The sequence below is a fragment of the Choloepus didactylus genome, chromosome 2 (genome assembly GCF_015220235.1).
Source record: "Choloepus didactylus isolate mChoDid1 chromosome 2, mChoDid1.pri, whole genome shotgun sequence".
Lineage (NCBI taxonomy): Eukaryota > Metazoa > Chordata > Mammalia > Pilosa > Megalonychidae > Choloepus > Choloepus didactylus.
The window spans coordinates 182,472,655-182,493,590 of NC_051308.1; the positions used below are offsets into that span (position 1 = coordinate 182,472,655).

At 37.1% G+C, this 20,936-nt stretch overlaps 1 protein-coding gene across 8 annotated transcripts in view; it reads right to left on the bottom strand.

Annotated features, from left to right (window-relative positions):
* ALG6 (ALG6 alpha-1,3-glucosyltransferase) overlaps positions 1-20,707 on the bottom strand; it is a 124,173-nt gene extending 103,466 nt beyond the window's left edge. For 7 of the 8 annotated variants that reach the window (XR_005215338.1, XM_037827030.1, XM_037827026.1 and 4 more), the window contains exons 1-2: positions 20,578-20,707; positions 17,650-17,835 (exon numbers count right to left, since the gene is read on the bottom strand). Coding sequence is in view for 7 of the 8 variants with exons in the window: in XM_037827030.1 (XP_037682958.1) it covers positions 17,650-17,731 (82 nt within the window). In the remaining variant the exon portion in view is untranslated. Of the gene's footprint in view, positions 1-17,649; positions 17,836-20,065; positions 20,514-20,577 lie in introns of those variants that run through there. The other variant, XM_037827027.1, reaches the window with a different exon arrangement.
* Between the last annotated feature and the right edge of the window lie 229 nt (positions 20,708-20,936).

Genomic DNA, 20,936 nt, shown 5'->3' on the forward strand with positions numbered 1-20,936 from the left:
AAGCACTGTCTATGTTTTCTTTTTTGGGGGAAAGGGGTTGCTTTTTATTTTTTTATTTTGTTTTTGTGTGTTTGCTTTTGATCCACTGGGATAATAAAGTCAGAGAGGATCTTAAGTAATTTCCTGTACCTGAAAAATCTAGCTATCTAGATTTTCTGAAATTGCTCTAGACTTGTGGTCATTGTGGACGAATTATTACCATTCTCCAACAAACAGAAGAACACATAATGACTTTTTTAAGGGTTGGGAAACAAGTTTCTATCCAGTCTGACCTATTTCAATAAATTCAGCTGGCAAAGGCTACGAAATTAGTACTTGAGTTTTTAAAACTGCTTAAGTGCCCTTAAAGCAAGCCAGAAGGACAACTCAACTGTACCTATGGAAGCTTCACTTGGGAAGGGCAAAAGGATTACTCTCACAATTTTTATGTGAGATTCAAAATTACATAAAGAAAACACACTAGTATATATTTACTGAGCTTCAATTTTGTCTCATTCTCAGGAAAATGGTCTTAAGCACCACTTAAATATTCACTGTATTATTTTAATTGCTGAACTATTCAGAATTATGTTACAATTTAAAGAACAAGTAGTTTCTTTGTTAACAATACATATTAATTGCCTTTACACTGAAATTTTAAACATTTTAAGAGAAGAGAATTTAACCAAAATTTTCCATAATAAAACCGCTTTTTTATGTAGAAGAAACATTACAAATAGTAATGGTTAAATTGAGAGAAACTAACTAAATAAAACATCATATTTTAACAATGATTGATTTGTCTATTACTTTCTCCCCTCAGACAACCAAAACAACTTTGGAGAAAAGGACTGTTACCATAATATAAACTCCCTTGGTTCAAACATTGCTATCTGCTCTAAAGACATTGGTCTAACAGTTTGGATCAAGTATAGAGGAATTGTGAATCTTTACAAAAAATGATAAATAATCAGTAGCTAAAATCAGAGTTTTCTCTTCCCCATGGCTTGTTTAAAAGTAACAAGCAATAATTTATTCAATATTTTTAGGTCCCTGAAAATTATTTACATAAGCAGCACTAAAAATTTAAAGAATATAAACTTTAGAAAAATTTAAATTACAATAATATACATAAACAGTTTGCCTATATATGTAAACATTCCCAAAGAAGATCTAATGCATTACTACCAAGCAAGCCAACCCAAGTCTCCTCACTTGATTGCTTCCAAGTTACAATCGTAAAACAAGATTAAAAATAAAAAGCAAACTAAAATAAGCATCCTAAAAACAGGTTATAACAAAAAAAAGTATTTTAATTAATTGAGGGAAAATTCTCAGAGGGACCATAGATGTTATGCTTATTCATTAATTCTCCCAGCATTCCCATGATCTAGAAGTTCTTCATATGTGAATACTAAAATGTTTTATTCTTTATAATAGGGTTGAGAACTCTGACAGAATCACCATTTTTGTTACTGTTCAGCATTTTTCTTTTCCTCATCTGAAACATGACAAAAATATATAATAACCATCTATAAAAGATGCTGACAAATACCCTACCAATGTCTAACAATACTTTTCTTATATAGTAACCCAAAAGTAATATAATTCTGTTGACTTCCTTATGGGACAATTTTAGAGCAAGGTTTAAAATAAACAGTAAAAGTCCTGTTTTCCAGAAGGGAGGAGTAACTTTTTAAGAAGAAATGTTAGAATAAACAATGTATGTAGGCCACAGGATAGAAAAGTATTATATGCTTGTTCTTCCCCCATAAGTACTTCATAATATACACTAGTAATACTGAAGTAGCGAGATTTTTAAAATTGTATTATTTTCTTCTATACCCTATTTTATTTTCAACTTCACTTCAACAAAAATAATTTCAAGAATATAAATCTGACAAAATTAGAAGACAAAAGGAAAATGAGAAGACAGATATACAGAATTGCAAACTAAACAATCAGCAGGACCAGGAATAATACAATGTTGAATCCAAAAAGGGGATCCAGATATGGACTGAAAACAATTGAACTCCTAATTGCCAGATCCCTTGTCTATTTTTAATTCTCATCCTACTTGTCATGTCTAAAGCTTGAGACTGTTGGCCACTGGCCAATTCTTTTTTCTTAAAATTCTCTGTTATCCAGGATAACAACATCTCCAGGCTCTAATCTTATTTCACAGCTTCTTCTCAGCCTGCTTTAATCATACCTCCTCCTCTATGGAGGTGACCATTGGTTAATTCTGTGTTCTTGCACCATACATGCTCCCAAACCTGCAGCTTCTGCCCTCCAACCCTGAGCTTTAACCATCATTTATATCAACCTTTTGTAAACATCAAAATAACCAGAGGAGCTTTTAAAAATATATATGGAACTTCCATTTCCAGCAACACAGCAGACTAAAGGGTCTCACAGCATACCTACAAAACCTCAATATTAAAATACATGTGTGTGAATATGTACATACGTATGTATGAATTTTACATCTGTATAAAATTTTAATGTATGGCTGAATAGCAACAAAATAAGAGAATTCCTTAGAGGAAAAAGTATAGATCTGGAGGAGTAGGCATTGCCCTGTGAGTATCTAACCGTCCCTAGTGGCCTAGAACCTGGGTACTAAGGAGCTCTATCCAATGGATGAGGAGGCAAAGCCTAGAGCTTTGACGGTTTAAGATCAGAAATTCAAGGCCAGAGAACCCCCTACTAAGATTTTTTTTTAAATCAGTGCTTTGGGGGAGATGCTAAGAGTAGTAATTATTACTTATTATTACCAAGGGTGGTAATACAGGGAGAAAAATTGCTCCCTTGAGAATTCCTCACCATAAGCCTGCATTCACCTAGTTGAGCTTGGATTCACACCAAATAAACCTTAAGATGAGAATTTAGTTTGACAATTTTGATAGTGCCCCAGGTGCCTGGGAGAAAGCAACACAAATCTTCAGTGCAGAAATGCATACTAAACTCAGGCCTCAAAGAATGATAAAATCCCAAGTAACATGAGCTTACAATTAAAAAAAAAAAAAATCACTAAACTCTTGAGGAAACAAAATGCCATGCGCTAGAATCAGCAACAAATTATGAAATCAAACTGCAGACACTGGAATTTTCAGATAGGGAATATGAAATAAGTATGGTTTATTTATTCAAAGATATAAAAGAAGACACTAAAAGTATGTTGAAGGAGGCGGGGACAAGATGGTGGCAGAGAGAGGAATGGAATTTAGTTAGTTCTCTGGAACAACTAATGAACAACCAGGAACAACTAGCAAATAATTTGGAAAAACTGCTGGGGGACAACCGTGACTGTCCACATATTGTACAACAACCTGGATTGGGAGGAATGCCTGAGATCGCAGCATAAAATCTGTAAGTAACAACTGTGAACCTGTGCAGGGACACCCTTCCCCCATGGCAGGTTTAGTTGCAAAACCTTGCTGTGGTAGAAAGTAGCACTCTCCCAGCAAGCAAATGTAGCTCAACTGAACTCCAACTGGGGTTTTAATTAACAAATGTGGACTGGTGAATACAAGCTACAAACCCCCAACAAGCAGACAGAGGCTTTTAGTGACGACTGACCTTAAAGAACCAGAAGACTCATCTGTCCCAGGAGGGGGAACCCAGAAGTCCAGGTGTTACCTCTGGCTGACAACTGAAACTGGGGGGCCATGTACTGGCTCCAAAAGGGGGCTTTCTGTCCCTTTTTCTCTCTCCCAACCTGAGGGGCTCAGAAGAGAAAGAGCCGCAGCCATTTTCAGTTCACAGCACTCTGACCCAGACAGGGGTAGAGATAACAGAGTCAGAGAGACAATTCAAATGCAGATGATAACTCCCTAGGGAGTGTATCTTCCCAAAGAGAAAGGACCTGGGGGCCCAGCTTCTCCTTCAGAACCACACCTCAGAGACTGGGGGAAAACAGCCAAAATAGAAACTGAAAGGGCCAAATCTCCTTACACCAGTCGGGAGTGACAAGCTGACAGGTGCCACCTGCTGGGCAGGTCAGGAAAAGCACAGTGACTGAAGACCTCACAGGAAAGTCTGTCATTCTTCTAAGATACACCCTGAATATAACCCTGTTCTGAGACCTGAACTTCTTCTGGTCTGGGAAAATCTGATTGGGGTAACCAAGGAAACCAGAAACCTAGACAACAGAAAACTATCATCTATAGTAGGAAAAATGAAGATATGGCTCAAAGAAACAAAGTTACACCTCAATCAAGATACACCTGAGATACTGTTTCACTTTAATGCAACCATCTGTTAAAGATCTTCAAAGAAATATGCTAAATCAAATCAAAAACCAAATCAACAAGTTCAGGGAAGATAAAACAAAAGACATGAAGACTATAAAGAAAACACTGGGCAAACATAAGGCAGAAATCGAAAGTCTGGAAAAAACTGGCAGAATCTATGGAAATGAAAGGCACAACACAAGAAAGGAAAAACACAATGGAGACATACAACAGCAGATCTCAAGAGGCAGAAGAAAATACTGAGGAACTGGAGAACAAGACACCTGAAATCCTACACACAAAAGAACAAATAGGAAAAAGAATGGAAAAATACGAGCAGCGCCTCAGGGAACTGAATGACAACATGAAGTGTAGCAATGTACGTGTCCTGGGTGTCCCAGAAGGAGAAGAGAAGGGAAAAGGAGTAGAAGCAATAATAAAGGACACAATCAATGAAAATTTCCCATTTCTTATGAAAGACATAAAATTACAGATCCAAGAAGTACAGCATACCCCAAACAGAATACATCTGAACAGACCTACACAAAGACACTTAATCATCAGATTATCAAACGTCAAAAACAAAGAGAGAATCCTGAAAGCAGCAAGAGAAAAGCGATCATCATATACAAAGGAAGCTTGATAAAACTATGTACAGATTTCTCAATAGAAACCATGGAGGCAAGAAGGAAGTGGAGTGATATATTTAAAATACTGAAAGAGAAAAACTGCCAACCAAGAATCCTGTATCTGGTAAAAGTGTCCTTCAAATATGAGGGAGACCCTCCCCAGCCCCGAGGATCTGGGGGAAGATGCGGATGTGTTGGATAGCTTCACCTGGACTGGTGTTGATGTTGTCACAAACATTGGGACTGGCAGTTTCATGTGCTGAGCACTTGAGCATGGGACTTGCCCTTATGAAGCTCGTTACTGCAAAGGAGAGTCTAAACTTGCATATAATTGTGCCTAAGAGTCTCCCCCTGAATACCTCTTTGTTGCTCAGATGTGGCCCTCTCTCTCTCTAACTGAGCCATCTCGACAGGTGAACTTGCTGCCCTCCCCCCTATGTGGGACCCAACTCCCAGGGTTGTAAATCTCCCTGGCAATGCAGAATGACTCCCAGGGATGAATGTGGACCCGGCATCGTGGGACTGAGAGTACCTTCTTGACCAAAAGGGGGATGCAAAATGAGACAAAATAGTTTCAGTGGCTGAGAGATTTCAAATGGAGTCGAGAGGTCACTCTGGTGGACATTCTTATGCACTATATAGATAACACCTCTTAGGTTTTAATGTATTGGAATAGCCAGAAGTAAATACCTGAAACTACCAAACTCCAACCCAGCAGTCTGGACTCCTGAAGACAATTATATAATAATGTAGATTACAAGGGGTGACAGTGTGATTGTGAAGACCTTGTGGATCACACCCCCCTTTATCTAGTGTATGGATGAGTAGAAAAATGGGGATAAAAACTAAAGGACAAATGGGGTGGGATGGGAGGATGATTTGGGTGTTCTTTTTTCACTTTTATTTTTTATTCTTGTTCTGGTTCTTTCTGATGTAAGGAAAATGTTCAGAGATAGATTGTGGTGATGAACACATAACTATGTTATCATACTGTGGACAGTGGATTGTATACCATGGATGATTGTATGGTGTGTGAATGTATTTCAGTAAAACTGAATTTAAAAAAAAAAAAAAATCCAAAAAAAAAAAAAATATAAGAGGGAGAGTTTAAAATATTCTCTGACAGACAGACAATGAGAGAGTTTGTGAACCAGATACCTGTGCTACAGGAAATACTAAAGGGAGCAGTATAGACAGATAGGAAGAAACAGGAGTGAGAAGTTTAGAACACAATTTTGGGTGATGGTAGCACAGCAATGTAAGTACACTGAACAAAGATGACTGTGAGTATGGTTGAAAGAGGAAGATTAGGAGCATGTGGGACACGAGAAAGAAAGAGGAAAGATAAAGACTGGACTGTATAACTCAGTGAAACCTAGAGTGCTCAACAATCGTGATAAATTGTACAAATATGTTTTTACATGAGGGAGAACAAATGAATGTCAACCTTGCAAGGTGTCAAAAATAGGGTGGTATTGGGGGAAAAATACAATCAATGGAAACTAGAGTGTATAGTTAACAGAAACTTTGTATTATACTTCCTTGAATGTAACAAAGGCAATATACCAAAGCTAAATGCCTTTAAGAGGGGGACATAAGGGAGGTGTATGGGACTCTTGCATTGGTGATGTCTGACTCTATTATTCTATTTAGGTTAACTATCTTTCCTTTTGATGCTTTTTAGCTGTCATTTTTCTTTCTTTCTTTCTTTCTTTTTCTTTTGTCTCTCTACCTCCTTTGACTCTTCCTCCTCCTTTGTGGAAGAAATGGAGATGTCCTTATATAAATAGTGGTGATGGTGGTGAATACATAAATATATGCCTATGCAAGGAACCATTGATTGCTTACTTAGGACGGAAAGTATAGTGGGTGAACAAAACTGTCTTTGAAAAAAAACAGATTGATGAAGAAACACTGAGGGCACTACACTGAGTGAAATAAGTCAGAAACATGAGGACAAATATGGCATGGTCTCACTGATATGAACTAATTATACTATGTAAACTCATAGCCATGAAATATAAGTTATGAGGATACAGAACAAGGTTAAAGAATGGGGAGTGGTTGTTTATTATGAGCAGAATGTTCAAATAGATTGAACTTAAGTGTTTGGAAATGGACAGAGGTAACGGTAGCAAGTTATGGTGAAAATAACTAACAGTGCTGAATGGTATGTGAATGTGGTGGAAAGGGGAAGCTTACAGTCACGTATGTCACCAGAAGGAAAGTTGGAAGTTAAAAGATGGGAATGTATAGAACAGTGAATCTTGCGGTAGACAATGTCTATGATAAACTATACAAATATTAGAAATCTCTTTCATGAACTACAACAAATGTATGACACTATAACTAGAAGTTAATAATAGAGGGGTATATAGGGAAAAAAATATTCCTACTGCAAACTATGTACTACAGTTAGTAGTATTTTAACATTCTTTCATCAACAGCAACAAATGTACTATACCAATACTATGAGTCAATAATGGAGGGTGGGTAGTTAGGGGAATGGGAGAATTTCAGTTTTCTTTTTTTGTCTTTATTTCTTTTTCTGGAATAATGAAAATGTTCCAATAATTGAAAAAAAAAAAATAATTGTGGTGATGGATGCAAAGCTATATGGTGGTACCGTGGACAACTTATTGTGCACTTTGGATCTTTGGATAATTGTACGGTATGTGAAAAATGTCAATAAAATTAAATTTAACAAAAAAACACATGCTTCAGAAAGTTTGAAAATTACAGGAAAAAATATAACACAGGAAATGAAAATTCCTAACTTAAAAAAAAAAAAAAGTGTGTTGAAGGAACAAGAGACTATCAAAAATGATTAAGAAAATCTGAAAAGGAACCAAATGGAATTTCTAGAAATAAAAATTATAATACTGAAACTTTAAAACCAAAGGACAGTTAAAAATCAGATTAAACACAGTTGAAGAGAAAAAGTAAGCAATAAGAAGGCAGATCTGATGACTACAAAGAAAGCAGTACGAAGACATCATGAGATGGAAAATACAAGACTTGGAGATACAGAAGATAGAATGAAAAGACCAAATATACATCTAATAAGATCTGCAAAAGAAGACAGTAGAAGCAACAGGGGAGATGCAATATTAGGAGACAGAAAAACTGAGAACTATACGGTCGATGAGGTCAGGGATTTTGTTTGTTTTATTCTCTTCTATATCACCACCAAGCCTTGACACATAGGAAGTGCCCTATACATAGCTGTTGAATTAATAATTGACTAAAGGTCCAACATATATTTAACCAGAATTCCACAAGGAAGAAAAGGAATGGGAAAAGATAGTAGCTAAGAGGTTTCCAAAACAAATGGAAGTCACCATTCCTCAATGTCAGAAAGCCCATGAAATCCCAATCAGGATAAATTCTTAAAAATTCATACCTAGCTACATCATAGTGAAATTACAGCCAGACAGAAAAGGCAAATTATCTACAAAGGAATAACAATGAAAATGACAGCTGATGTCTGAACATAAGCAATAGAAACAAAAAGACAATGAAATGAAATTTTCAAAATATTAAGGGAAAATAATAGTCAATACAGAATTCCATACCCAGGGAAACTTTAAGATGACAGCAAAATAAAGTCATTTGCAGACAAACAAAAACTGAGTTTCCCACCAATACACCCTCATTAAGAAAAGAACCTCCAAAAGATGTACTTCAGGAAGAAAATTATCTCAAAGGAAGATGTAATAAGAAGGTGAGCAAAGAAAATGATAAATATGAGGGTAAAACAAAATAAACATTAATTGTATAAAATAACAGCATTAATGTCTTATTCATGGAGTTAAAAGTCAAGAAGGAACTAAAATACTAGACGATAATAACATTTATATTTGGGGGTAAGGATTCGTAACTGGAGTTAAAACATTCTAAGGTAATCTTGCATTGTTCAGGAGAAAGAGGTGAGTATTAATTAGAGATTTTGTTAAGTTAAATATGTATGCAAAAATATCCAAATTAACCCCTGAAAGAAAAGAAATAAAATATAGCTTCCAAAGCAGTACAAAAGAGAAAGTAGACCTGAGGAGGGGAATTGGTAAAACAGTTCTAAAACACAGGGTATGAGAAGTAGAGAGTAGAAGGATGGAAAAAGATATACCAAGCAAAAATTAAAATAAAGGAAGGCTAGAGGTATGTATGACAGCAGAAGGAAAGATAGACAATAAAGAGTGAGACTGCATAACTTAGTGAAACCTAGAATGGTCAATGATGGTGACTAAATGCACAAATATAAAAATGTTTTTACTTGTAGAACTAATGAATGTCAACCTTGCAAGGTGTTAAAAAAATGTAATCAATGCAAACAAGAGTTTATAGTTAACAGTAACATTGTAATATGCTTCCACTAAATGTAACAAAGGCAATATACCAAAGCTAAATGTCTATAAGAGGGGGATATAAGGGAGGGGTATGGGATTCTCGGTGGTGGTGGTATTGTCTGACCTTATTATTGTATTGTATTGTATTGTATTTTTATCTTTTATCTTTTCTATTCTTTTTAAAAAAATTTTTTTGAGTAATGTATTTGTTCAAGTGCTGAATGTGGTGATGAATGCACAACTATATGATAATACTGTGAACAACTGATCGTATACCATGGATGATTGTACATATCTCTATAAGATGGCAGGGAAACAAAAATAAACAGAGGGATACAAGTGCTGGAGAAAGCATGGAGAGAGGGATGTACCTATTCACCGTTGGTGGGGAAGTAATGGCACAGCCCATCTGGAGGACAGTGTGGTGGACAGTGGGTGCCATAAGGTCCTGCAACCTCATTACTGGGTATATACATGGAAGAACTGAGAGCAGGGACACAAATGGACATTTGCACACTGGTGTTTATGGTGGCAGTATTCACAATTTGCAATGGATGGAGGTGGCCTAAGGGTACATCGACTAAGAAACAGAATGGTGAACTATGGTGTATGTATACAATAGAACACTGAGCAGCTGCAGGAAGGAATGAAACTGTGAGACATGCAAATAGGTGAATGGATCTTGAGGACAGCATTTTGAGTGAAGTATGCCAGAAATGAAAAGACAAACATAATGCCTCACTAATATGGACTAAATATAATGTGTAAACTCTGAGAATCGAATCTTAGAGTACAGCTTATCAGAGGAATGCTTATCATAATGGTCTCTAGATTGTAAGCTCTTACTGCAGTCACATCTATTCCTGAGTTGTAACAGTTATCTCTAAATTCTGAGATGCTGAGCTCTACGTTTATAACCTAGCCGGTCTCTGGAACTTTGGGTATCTGTGTGACATATGAGACTCAGAGTTCGGCAGCTAGGACTGTCAGTATTACCTCATACAGCAACTGTCAAAAAAGCTGAAAAAGAGTTCAGACTTCAATTAGAGATATGAATGAAGCAGATCTGGTTAGGACTAAGACTAAAAAGGATGATATTGATGGTGTTTTAAAACTTCAACTTCCATGTGAAACCAAGGGAAGAGATGTTTATTCAATACAGGATCCGTATTTTCCATAGCACACTAAATAATTTAACTTGTACAATCAGTTTATTCAAACACCATAATTATGTGGAACTTTGAATAGGAAGGGAGAGCTGGTAGGTTTGTACAGGTTAGTGTGAAATCCTGATATATCCCAAAGTAATTTGGGCAGAGAATAAAAATGTATTTGCAGGGTCCCCCTGAGGAATTGGGGGAAAATAAGGAAATATTAAACTTCCCCATCTGGGAAAATACTAATATTCTCACAAGCATTGAGGACTGCCAAATTAGTAGGCCAAGCCCTTGATCTTAGGACTTGCCCTTATGAAGCTTGTTACTGTAAAGGAGAGGCTGAACCTACTTATAATGGTGCCTAAGAGTCTCCCCCAGAGAACTCTTTCATTGCTCAGACATGGCCTCTCTCTCTAAGCCCACTTGGCAGGTATACTCACTGCCCTCCCCACTTCATGGAACATGAATCCAGGAATATAAATCCCCCTGGCAACATGGGAAATGACTCTCCGGGATGAGGAGTCCCCAGGATGGACCCAGTATCATGGGTTTGAGAAAGTCTTCTTGACCAAAAGAGGGAAGAGAAATGAAAAAAAGTAAAGCTTCAGTGGCTGACATTTCAAAAATAGGTCAAGAGGTCATTCTGGAGGGTATTCTTGTGCACTATATAGATATTCCTTTGTAGTTTTTAGTGTATTGGAATAGTCAGAAGGAAATATCTGAAACTGTAGAACTGCAACCCAGTAGCCTTGATTCTTGAAGACGACTGTGTAACTATGTAGCTTACAAGGTGTGACTGTGTGATCATGAAAACATTGTGGCTCACACTCTCTTTATCCAGAGTATAGATAGATAAGTAGAAAAATGGGGACAAAAATTAAATGAAAAATAGGGTGGGACTGGAGGGACGGAATGGAATGCTTTGGGTGTTCTTTTTTACTTTTATTTTTATACTTATTTCTATTTTTTTTCTTTTGGAGTAATGAAAATGTTCCAAAAAGTGATTGTGGTGATGAATGCACAACTATATGATAGTACTGTGAACAACTGACTGTACACTGTGGATGACTATGGTATGTGAATATATCTCAATAAAACTGAATTTAAAAAAATTAATGTAAAGAAAACTGGTAAAGCTATATTAATTTTAGAGGAAACACACTTTAAGACAAAAACATCATTGCAAATAAACAGAGTCATGGAAGTGATGTCATGAAATTCAAGTAACAAGGAAAAAAAATATTTCTAAATCACCTAATAAGATACTGTTCTAGTTTGCTAATGCTGCCAGAATGCAATACACCAGAAATGGATTGGCTTTTATAAAAGTTACACAGTTACAGTCCCAAGGCCATAAAGTGTCCAACGTAACACATTAGCAATTGGATACCTTCACTGGAGGATGGCCGATGGCGTCCAGAAAACCTCTGTTAGCTGAGGAGGCACATGGCTGGCGTCTGTGTTCTGATTTCAAAACAGCTTTCTCCCAGGATGTTCCTCCCTAGGCTTCAGCTTCTCTTCAGAATGTCACTCTCAGTTCCTCTTGGGGCATTTGTCCTCTCCTAGCTTCTCTGGAGCAAAAGTCTGCTTTCAAAGGCCGTCTCCAACATGTCTCTGTAAGCTGAAGCTCCTCTCTCTGTTCCTGTGCATTCTTCAAAGTGTCCCTCTAGGCTGTAGAAAGCTCCCTCCTTCTGTCTGAGCTTATATAGTGCCCCAGTGATTTAATTCAGACCCACCCTGAATGGGTGGGGCAATACCTCCATGGAAATTATCTTGTCCACAGTTGAATGAATCACGTCTCCATGGAAACACCCAAAGGATTCCAAAATCTAATCAACACTAATATGTCTGCCCACAGAAGACTGCATCAAAGATAATGGCGTTTTGGGAGACATAATATATCAAACTGGCACAGATACCTTTGAAATACACAAAACAAAGTTTGACAACATTACAAGGAGAAATTACAACTCTCCTTAATTGGTAGATTAATTAGGCAAAAATCAATAATAATAGTAAAAATCTGTACCAAAACAATAATATTAACTTAATGGATATATGCAGAATATTAAATTGGAGAATACAGATTCTTTTCAAGCACACCCAGAACATTTACAAAAATTGATCATATACTAGGCAAAGTCTCAACAAATTTCAAAGAATTAGTTGTAGACAAGCAGATTCTCTTTCTACCATGCAATTAAATTTTAATTAAATTTTAAATTTAAAATATCAAAAACATAATTTTTTAAGTCTAAGTATTTAAAAATGTTAAAATATACTTCTAAATAGACTCACGAGTCAAGGCAGAAATCATAATGGAAATTAGAAAATATTATATATTGGGTGGTGCTTGAAAGGAAATTTATACACTTAAGATTGTAAGAAAAGGAGACTGAAAACTAATGAACTAAAGCATCCAATTTAAGCTGTTAAAAAAAGAATCTAAACCTATGTGCTGGTTTGGATGTACTATATCCCCCAAAATGCCATTATCTTTGATGCAATCTTGTGGGGGCAGGCTTATTAGTATTGATTAGGTTGATCTATTGGTTCAATGTTTCCATGGAGATGTGACTCAATTAACTCTGGGCAAGAACTTTCATTGGATTATTTCCATGGAGGTGTTGCCCCACCCATTCAGGGTGGGTCTTTATTGGATCACTGGAGTACTTTAAAGAGTCCCAGAGGCCCAGATGCAGAGCAGCTAAGAGTGACATTTTAGAGGAGCTGCAGCTTACAGACATTTTGGAGAAGGCCTTCAAAGCAGACTTTTGCTCCAGAGAAACTGGAGATTACAGAGACATCAAACACCCAAAGAGCAATATTGTGAAGAATGCACAGGAGCTGAGAGAAGAGCTGGAACACAACCCAGGATCAGCAGAGGCCAGCCAGGTGCCTTCCCAGCTAACAGAGGTTTCTGGATGCCCTTGGCCATCCTTTAGTGAAGGTACCCTATTATTGGACACTTTATGGCCTTAAGACTGTAATTGTGAACCAGATAAACCCCCTTTATAAAATCCAATCCATTTCTGGTATTTTGCATAATGGCAGCATTAGCAAACCAGAACAACCTACTATTGAAAATACTAATAAAATTAATAAGACTCTAATAATATTTTTTTAAATGACACATAAATAAGCTATAAAAAATTTAAAAGGGACCATAGCTATTAACACAGCAGAGATTTAAAAAATAAGAAAAGCATGAATAATTTTATTACAAACTTTAAAACTTGGGTGAAATGAATAAATTCCTAGAAAAATATACATTACGAAAACAATTCAAGAAGAAATAGAAAGCCTAAATCATCCTATAACCATTAAAGAAATTAAATCACTAATTAAATATTTTCCCACAAAGAAAATAGTGGGCCCATCTTAATTTCACCAGTGAGTTCTACCAAGTATTTAAAAAACAAATAATTTCAAAGTTAGAACAAATAATTTCAAAGTTACATACTATTCTAGATGATACAAAGAGAGGGAATCCTCCCTAATTCATTTTATGAGGCTATCATAACCTTAATATCAAGCCTGACAAAGGCATTTTAAGAAAAGAAAATTGCACACCAACCTCACTCATGAACATAAATAACAAAATCTTAAATAAAATATTAATAAGCAAAATCTAGCAATGTATACTTTAAAAAAAAAGATAATACATCACAAACAAGGAAAGTTTATTCCAGGAATGCAAGGCTGTTTCAAATCTTTTTAATGCAAGGCTAGAAAATCTTTTAATATAATTTATAATAGCAGATTAAAGAAAAAAACATTCTCAATGTTGAGTTAAAATAAAAGTTAGAAACAAGACAAGCATGCCTACTACCATTATTCAACCCTGCAATGAAGGTCCTAGGAATAAAAATTCAAGAAAAAGAAATAAAAGACATAAGCAGTAGAAAGGAAGAACTAAAACTGTCTTCATTCATATATCATTTGGTTTTTTACACAGAAAAAAAAATTATACAAATTATTAGAATTAATAAGAGGTCAGAAAATTTGCCAAATATGAAAATCAGTGTAAGTCAATTGCACAAAAAAAGTCAATTCATTTTTATATTTCAGCAACAAACATTTAGGAAAGCAAAAGCAAGATATATTGAGTGAAACCAGCGAGACACAAAAGGACAAATATTATATGATCTCACTGATATGAAATAATTAAAATAAGCAAATTTAGAGAGTCAGAATCTAGAATATAGGTTACCAAGGGATGGGGTGGGTGTAGGAAACAGAGAATTAATGATTAAAATGTGCAGTTTCTACCTGGGATGATGAAAAAGTTATGGTAATGTATCATGGTAATGGTAGCACAACATGGCAAACACATTAACAGCACTGAATTCTACATTTGAATGTGGTTAAAAAGGAAATTTTTAGGCTGTATATATGTTACTAGAAAAAAATTTTTAAAAATTCAAAAGTTTAACATTACAAGTGTCATGAAGGATGTGGAGCAACAGGAGCCACTGCCTCTATACTAGAAAGGCTTGGAATAAAGTCTGTTATAAGAATTGGGCCAGATGCTTTCTGGCTCATCTCTTGCACTTGCTTTGCTCTAGATCTGAGGTGGAATGTGAGCTTAGAGAGAACTGGGCAAAGTAGGCCTGCCTGCTTTGGTTCTAAACCAAGAAAAGAGGAGTTCTGCACTTGGTCCAGCCTAGCCCATGGGAAAGTTGCATTGGCGTATGGAGCCAGAGCCTAACTAGCAATCAAGTGTGACTGCTGAAGATGGATTTATGTGTTCCTGTGCCCCCTTTGCCAAACACCACCTCTAAAACTCAATCCTTTTTATATGATTAAAATGCACCCAAGTCTTAGCATATCCAAAATAGAACTAATTATCTTTCCCACTGAGTCTGCTCTACCTTTCAGTTTTCAGTCTCAGTATCTCTGAACTAAAAACCAGAAGCATTCTCAAACTCCTCCTTCTTGTTTATCATTACATAAAATCATTCATTAAATTTTGCTGATTTTAATTCAATTGTGGCTCTCAAACTTAGCCACTTAGCCGGCCCTCATCATCCCTTGCCTACACCATTGCAACCAGCTAGGTGCAATGGCATTTCAGATAAATCTTATTCATAAACTTACCTATGGCCCTTGCACACAGATGCTGCCAGTGTGGTCTATGCCATCATTCTATACTAAACTGCATGCTGCCTCTACAGTTGTCTTCTTCAAAAACAAATCTGATCATGTGACCGCTCTGCTTAAAAATCTCCACTGTCCAAAGGATAAAATCTTCACATTTGTTTGGCTCACAGTTTGGTCCCAATTCATTTCTAATGCCTTATCTCCTACCACTCCATCTTACCATGCACCCTGTATTCCAGACACACATCCTCATTGTTCCTCAAAGAACAACTCTCAGCCTTTATTCATGCTGTTCCAACTTACTGGAATTTCTCTCCTCAACCATTTTTTCAGCTTAGTATAATCATCTTTTACCTTTCAAAACAAACTTAAATGCTTTATTCTAACCCTCCTCATCTGAAACCTAAATCCTCCCTTACGTTCCCAGTCTAGTTTGTTCAGACCACACTATACTTCAGTGTAGTATATATTTACATTATCTGCCCTACGCACTAGACTCTGAACTTCTCTAAAGAAGATAACCTTTATTATCTATGGTCACCCTAAAGACCAACACAGTGCCTGCTGCACAGCAGATACTCAATAAATATTTGGGGGTTAAATGATCTGATGTGAGGATCAAATGAGAAAATAGCTATGAACCATAAATGTGGTTATATTTCTACACTATTAAAAAGAAAACACAATTCATAAATATCAACTCAATCCTCACAACAACCCTCTTAAAATATGTATTCATATCCCCATTTTGTAGAAGAGGTACCTGAGGCTCAAGGAAATTAAGTAACTTCCCCAAGATCAAGTGGCTAACAGGTAATAGAACTAAGATTTGAATCCAAGTCTACTGCTGCTTTCAAGTGATTTTACTTCCTCAATATTCCTTGAAGTCATGTCTCCATCTTATAACTACCTTAGTTCAGGCCCTCTTTTTTCTCAGAAGCCACAGAGCAGAGTCATAAAAGCACTTACTTTGGAATCAAATACAACCGTATTGAATTGCAGTTGCCATTTATTGGCTGACTCTTTTTCAATTTGTAATTTAGAGATATTACCTATCTTTGATGGCTATGGTATTAAAGAAAATACTCAGTGTCCAGCATATAGCAATTACTCAAAAAAACAACAGCTCTTACCTCTATTCTATTATAGTCTCCTTATTGGTTGCTTTACCTCCAACCTCTTTTTCCTAAAATCCTTTTTCACTACCATAAAAGTTATTTTTCTAAAACACAAATAACAATTTGCCTAGCTAACTGTATAACCAAATTTCTAACCACACTCTTCTTTTTGTTCTTCTTTTTATGCTACTCCAACAACTATATATTTATAATACATATCTATCCATATATTGTGTACATTATATATTTATGTACATATGCATATTTATATACATACTAATACATATATTGTACATACATATTATATATACTCACATATAATACAATACTTTCTAATGCCACCATATCTTTGCACATGTTCTTGCTGTCTAGAATACCTTTCCCATTTCATTTGTTTACCAAATTCTGACTCATCCAAATTCTGACTAATTCAAACATAAACTCAAACATCACCTCTTCTGAAAAGCTTCCCTAATGTGTCCTGTTCGTTCACTTCTCTATGTCTTCTTGTGCCTCACTGTCTTAATTTGTCAGGGATGCCATAACAAATGCCACAGACTTAATTTTGCAGAATTTATTGCCTCACAGTTTTGGAAGCTAAAAGTCTAAAATCAAGGTATTGACAGGCCACACTTTCTCTGATGTCTGTGGCATTCTGGTGGTGACTTGCTGGCAATCCTCCATCACATGGTGATCTGTCTCCTTTCTCCTCCTCATTCCTACATTTCCAAATTTCCTTTGCTTGTAAGGACTTCAGTCATTTGGATTAAGGCCCATCCTGATTTAGTTAGGCCTCATCTAATAGGATCTTCAAAGATCCCAGTTACAAATAAGTTTACACCCACAGCACATTAGGTTAAGACTTGAACATGTCCTTTGTCAGGGACATACCACAAAGCCCATGCTTCTATTTAGCTCTTATACATGTTCTTTTATTAGAATTGGATGTTTACATGTATTTTCTCAATCTCACCAATAAAGCCTAAAATGCTCTGTTCCAGTCAGAAAACAGTAAACAATTATTTTAAAAAAAAAAATTCAGAGGAATATTTATCGATCATTTAAACAGGAAAATATACTACCTGAATAAGAATTAAGAGAAACTGTCCACCGTATCGTTAGTCCTAGTAAGACCACTACTGTCATCAAGTACCATTTCTCCATAGTCCTTCAAATTTAGGTAGGAAAAAAGCAGGACCAGTGCAAGAGGATTTTAATGATGCGTTGTTTCCAGTCAAAGCTGACTTTTATGTCTACAAAGAAGTAGCCTGGAAAAAAAAAAGATACCAAGATTTAGTTGAGCCCAGTACCTATAAGAGTGAATTCATTAAACCAAGTAGAAAAATAAAGAATGGGGGCAGAGGGCCTTCACGGGAGGAGGAATGGAGTAGGAAGAAACAGAAGGAGAGGTTTTCAGTTACTTATTCCCTAATCCTCTATTTGGCAAATAGGTTGCTCCCTGTTAAATGGGACTCAATATGATTAAAGATGTAGTAAGGATTTGCACTCACAAGGGATTATTTCTGAGTTAAGAAAAACAATAGAGATATGTAGACAGTAGAACAGTCAGTGTTATCTGGAACATGTTCACCTACAGGTAGGCAGAATTGTAATACAACACTGTTTCCTGCCAAGACATTGCATTTGAATTTTTTATACAAATGCTAATTCCTAGGCTTAAAAATATAGCTTAACTGGTATTAAATCCAGGAAATGTAAATCACTAATGTGTCCAAGTTAAATCAATTATCCAGTTCCAGATAATCATGTTTAAATATTTCCCTAGGAAATTTAAATTAAAATTAGACTACCAATAACACTTAATATTCATAATGAGTTTATAATGAATTTAATACTTATAACTAATAGCATGCTGATCAAGTTTACTAACAGCACAATAGTGGGAGGGATGGCTGACAGATGAAAGAATAAGAATCCAAAAAGATTTTTTGGACAGCACCTATGGATGGACAAAATCTAACTCCAGAAATCATGACAGATAAGTCCAAAGTCTTGCTATTAACTATATATATAAAACCAACAAAAATCAAATTGCATGAATATTGAATAAGAAGTAATAGATAACTGAAGATAATTATCAGTTCTGTATGGACCCAGAAGTGACGACCAATGTCACAGGTGTGTCAATTAAATATTAGAGCTGTCCAAAAATGAAATGAGCTTCCTATGAAAGAAATGAGTTCCTCTTGTAGAGGTTCAAACAGAAGCTGACAGGATATTCCTTGACAGGAGTATTTTTTGAGCATTAGAATAGAAGAGTAATTTCTAAAATATCTCTTAAACCTTATTTTGCAAGAAAATTACATGTCTGAATTAATATAAATCCTCACAATACAAAAAAGGATTTGGCTTCCCTCATGTTAATACGCTTCCCCCTAATTCCCAATGACTGTCCAGTATTGCCACTTTTGTAGCGCTTCTCGGATGAGTAAATGGATAAACCTTGCCTTCTTCTACAACTGGCTCATGCTAGAAGCTGAAAGACATCAGGTCACATCTCTTCCTTACATCTATTACACTTAGAATAAAATCCAAATACCCCAGCCTAAGACTTTCCATGATCTGATCCCTGCCTGCCTCATCTCCTCCCACTTTCCCACAAGGCCTTCTCTCTCTTCCTAGAACTTGTCAAATTATTCACACCTCTGTGCCTTTCCACTGGTGTCTCCCCTGCTTGGAATGCTCTTAACCCAGCTCTTCCCTTCACTGGCTAATTTCTTGTCATTCATATCTTATCTCAAGTCACCTCCTCAGAGAGGTCATCCCTGACCACCCTACCTGAAGTTTCCTCTTCTTACTGCCTGTACCATTACTCTATTTAATTTTCTTCCTAATATGTATCATTTTCAGAAATTACATTTCCACACAACATGGAATAAAAAATACATATGGTTCATCAATTATGATAAGCAAAACTAATTTATGTTGTCAGAAATCAGGAAAGAGTTATCTTTGAGGTAGGAAGAGCGGATGTAATTGGGAGAGGTCTCCAGGGAGGTTTTCTGAGATGCTCTGAATGTTGTTTCTTGATTTGAGCAGTGGTTAAAATCTTACTTTGTGATAAATCAACAAGTTACAATTTTTGATTTATGTACAGTATTTTCTATATATATGTCAATACTTCAATAAAAGATATAAAAGTTAAATATGTTTGTAAACTAAAATATAAGCTCCATGAGACAAGGATCCTGTCTTATTGCTCTGTTCCCGCACTTAGACCAATGTTTGGCAGAAAGCAGATACCTATGAAGTTCTGCTGACTGGAGAGCGTGTGTGTGTGTGTGTGTGTGTGTGTGTGTGTGTGTGCGTGCGCAGGACAGACTGGAGTGGGGGTGGGGGCTAACTTTACTGAGTTCCGTGTGATTAAAGATACTATGTGAGACTCTTTTAAGAATCTTGTAACCGATCTCTTCTCCTTAAACAATAAAAAAGATTCTTTATTCTTTTTCCACCTGTAAATAACAGTAACTTTCTAACCTATTAACACAGCACGAAGTTGCCATGCAAGCAATAAAGAAGCTTTTCATCCTACTTGGTCTTGAGGGTGCATCTCGACAAAAGAAAAAGTCCACCTTCCGCTATCCGTAGCCCAACGCGTTCCTTTGAGTATGGGAGGTCCTTTCCCCAGTGAGCACGACACTGGGAGTGCAGCTATCCGCAGTGAGCCTAGCAGTCAACGGGGGTCCCTCCTGTGGTTTTCTCCCTCCCGTTCTCCAGAGGGCCAGCTCCTCAGGACCTGCGGTACAAGGGCTCCAGGACTGCTCCAGCCAAAGGGTCCTAGCACCGTTACCGAATCCCCTCATCCGACCCATAAGCGACCGTGCAGGTTGAGCTACGGAGGCCTCGCGTCCCGTCCCGGTAAGCGGAGCAGAGCCGTTAGCCAAGTCGCCAGCTCCGCTCCGAAACGAGCAGCCCCTAAGGGTCGCGAACCCCTAATCCCTCCCCACACTGGCCTGGCGTTCCGGAACACGGAAAAACCGGCCTCTTACCCAGCCGACAGCAGGCTGTTAGGATTCGCGCCTGCAGCGGGTCTCAAGGAAGCGCCTGCGCGCCGGCGTACCCCTCCCACCTTCCGCTTCCGCGGGCTCACGCACTGCGCGTGCGCCCGCCGCGGGAGCGAGCCCGCAAAGCCTCGAGGGTGGGGCTAGGAAGCTGGGCGTGGAGGGGTGGCTGACTTAGGAGGCGGAGTAAAGGCAGCTGGAACACGAGAGGCGTTTGGTCTCGGGTTAGACTAGGGGCAGGTGGAAAGCCCCTTGCTCCTTTTTCCAGGGAGCCTGGCCAAGGCGTGAGCGGCTGCTTAAGTCCACACATTCCTGTCAGGGGCTTACCCTGGCTCGCTTCTCAGCGT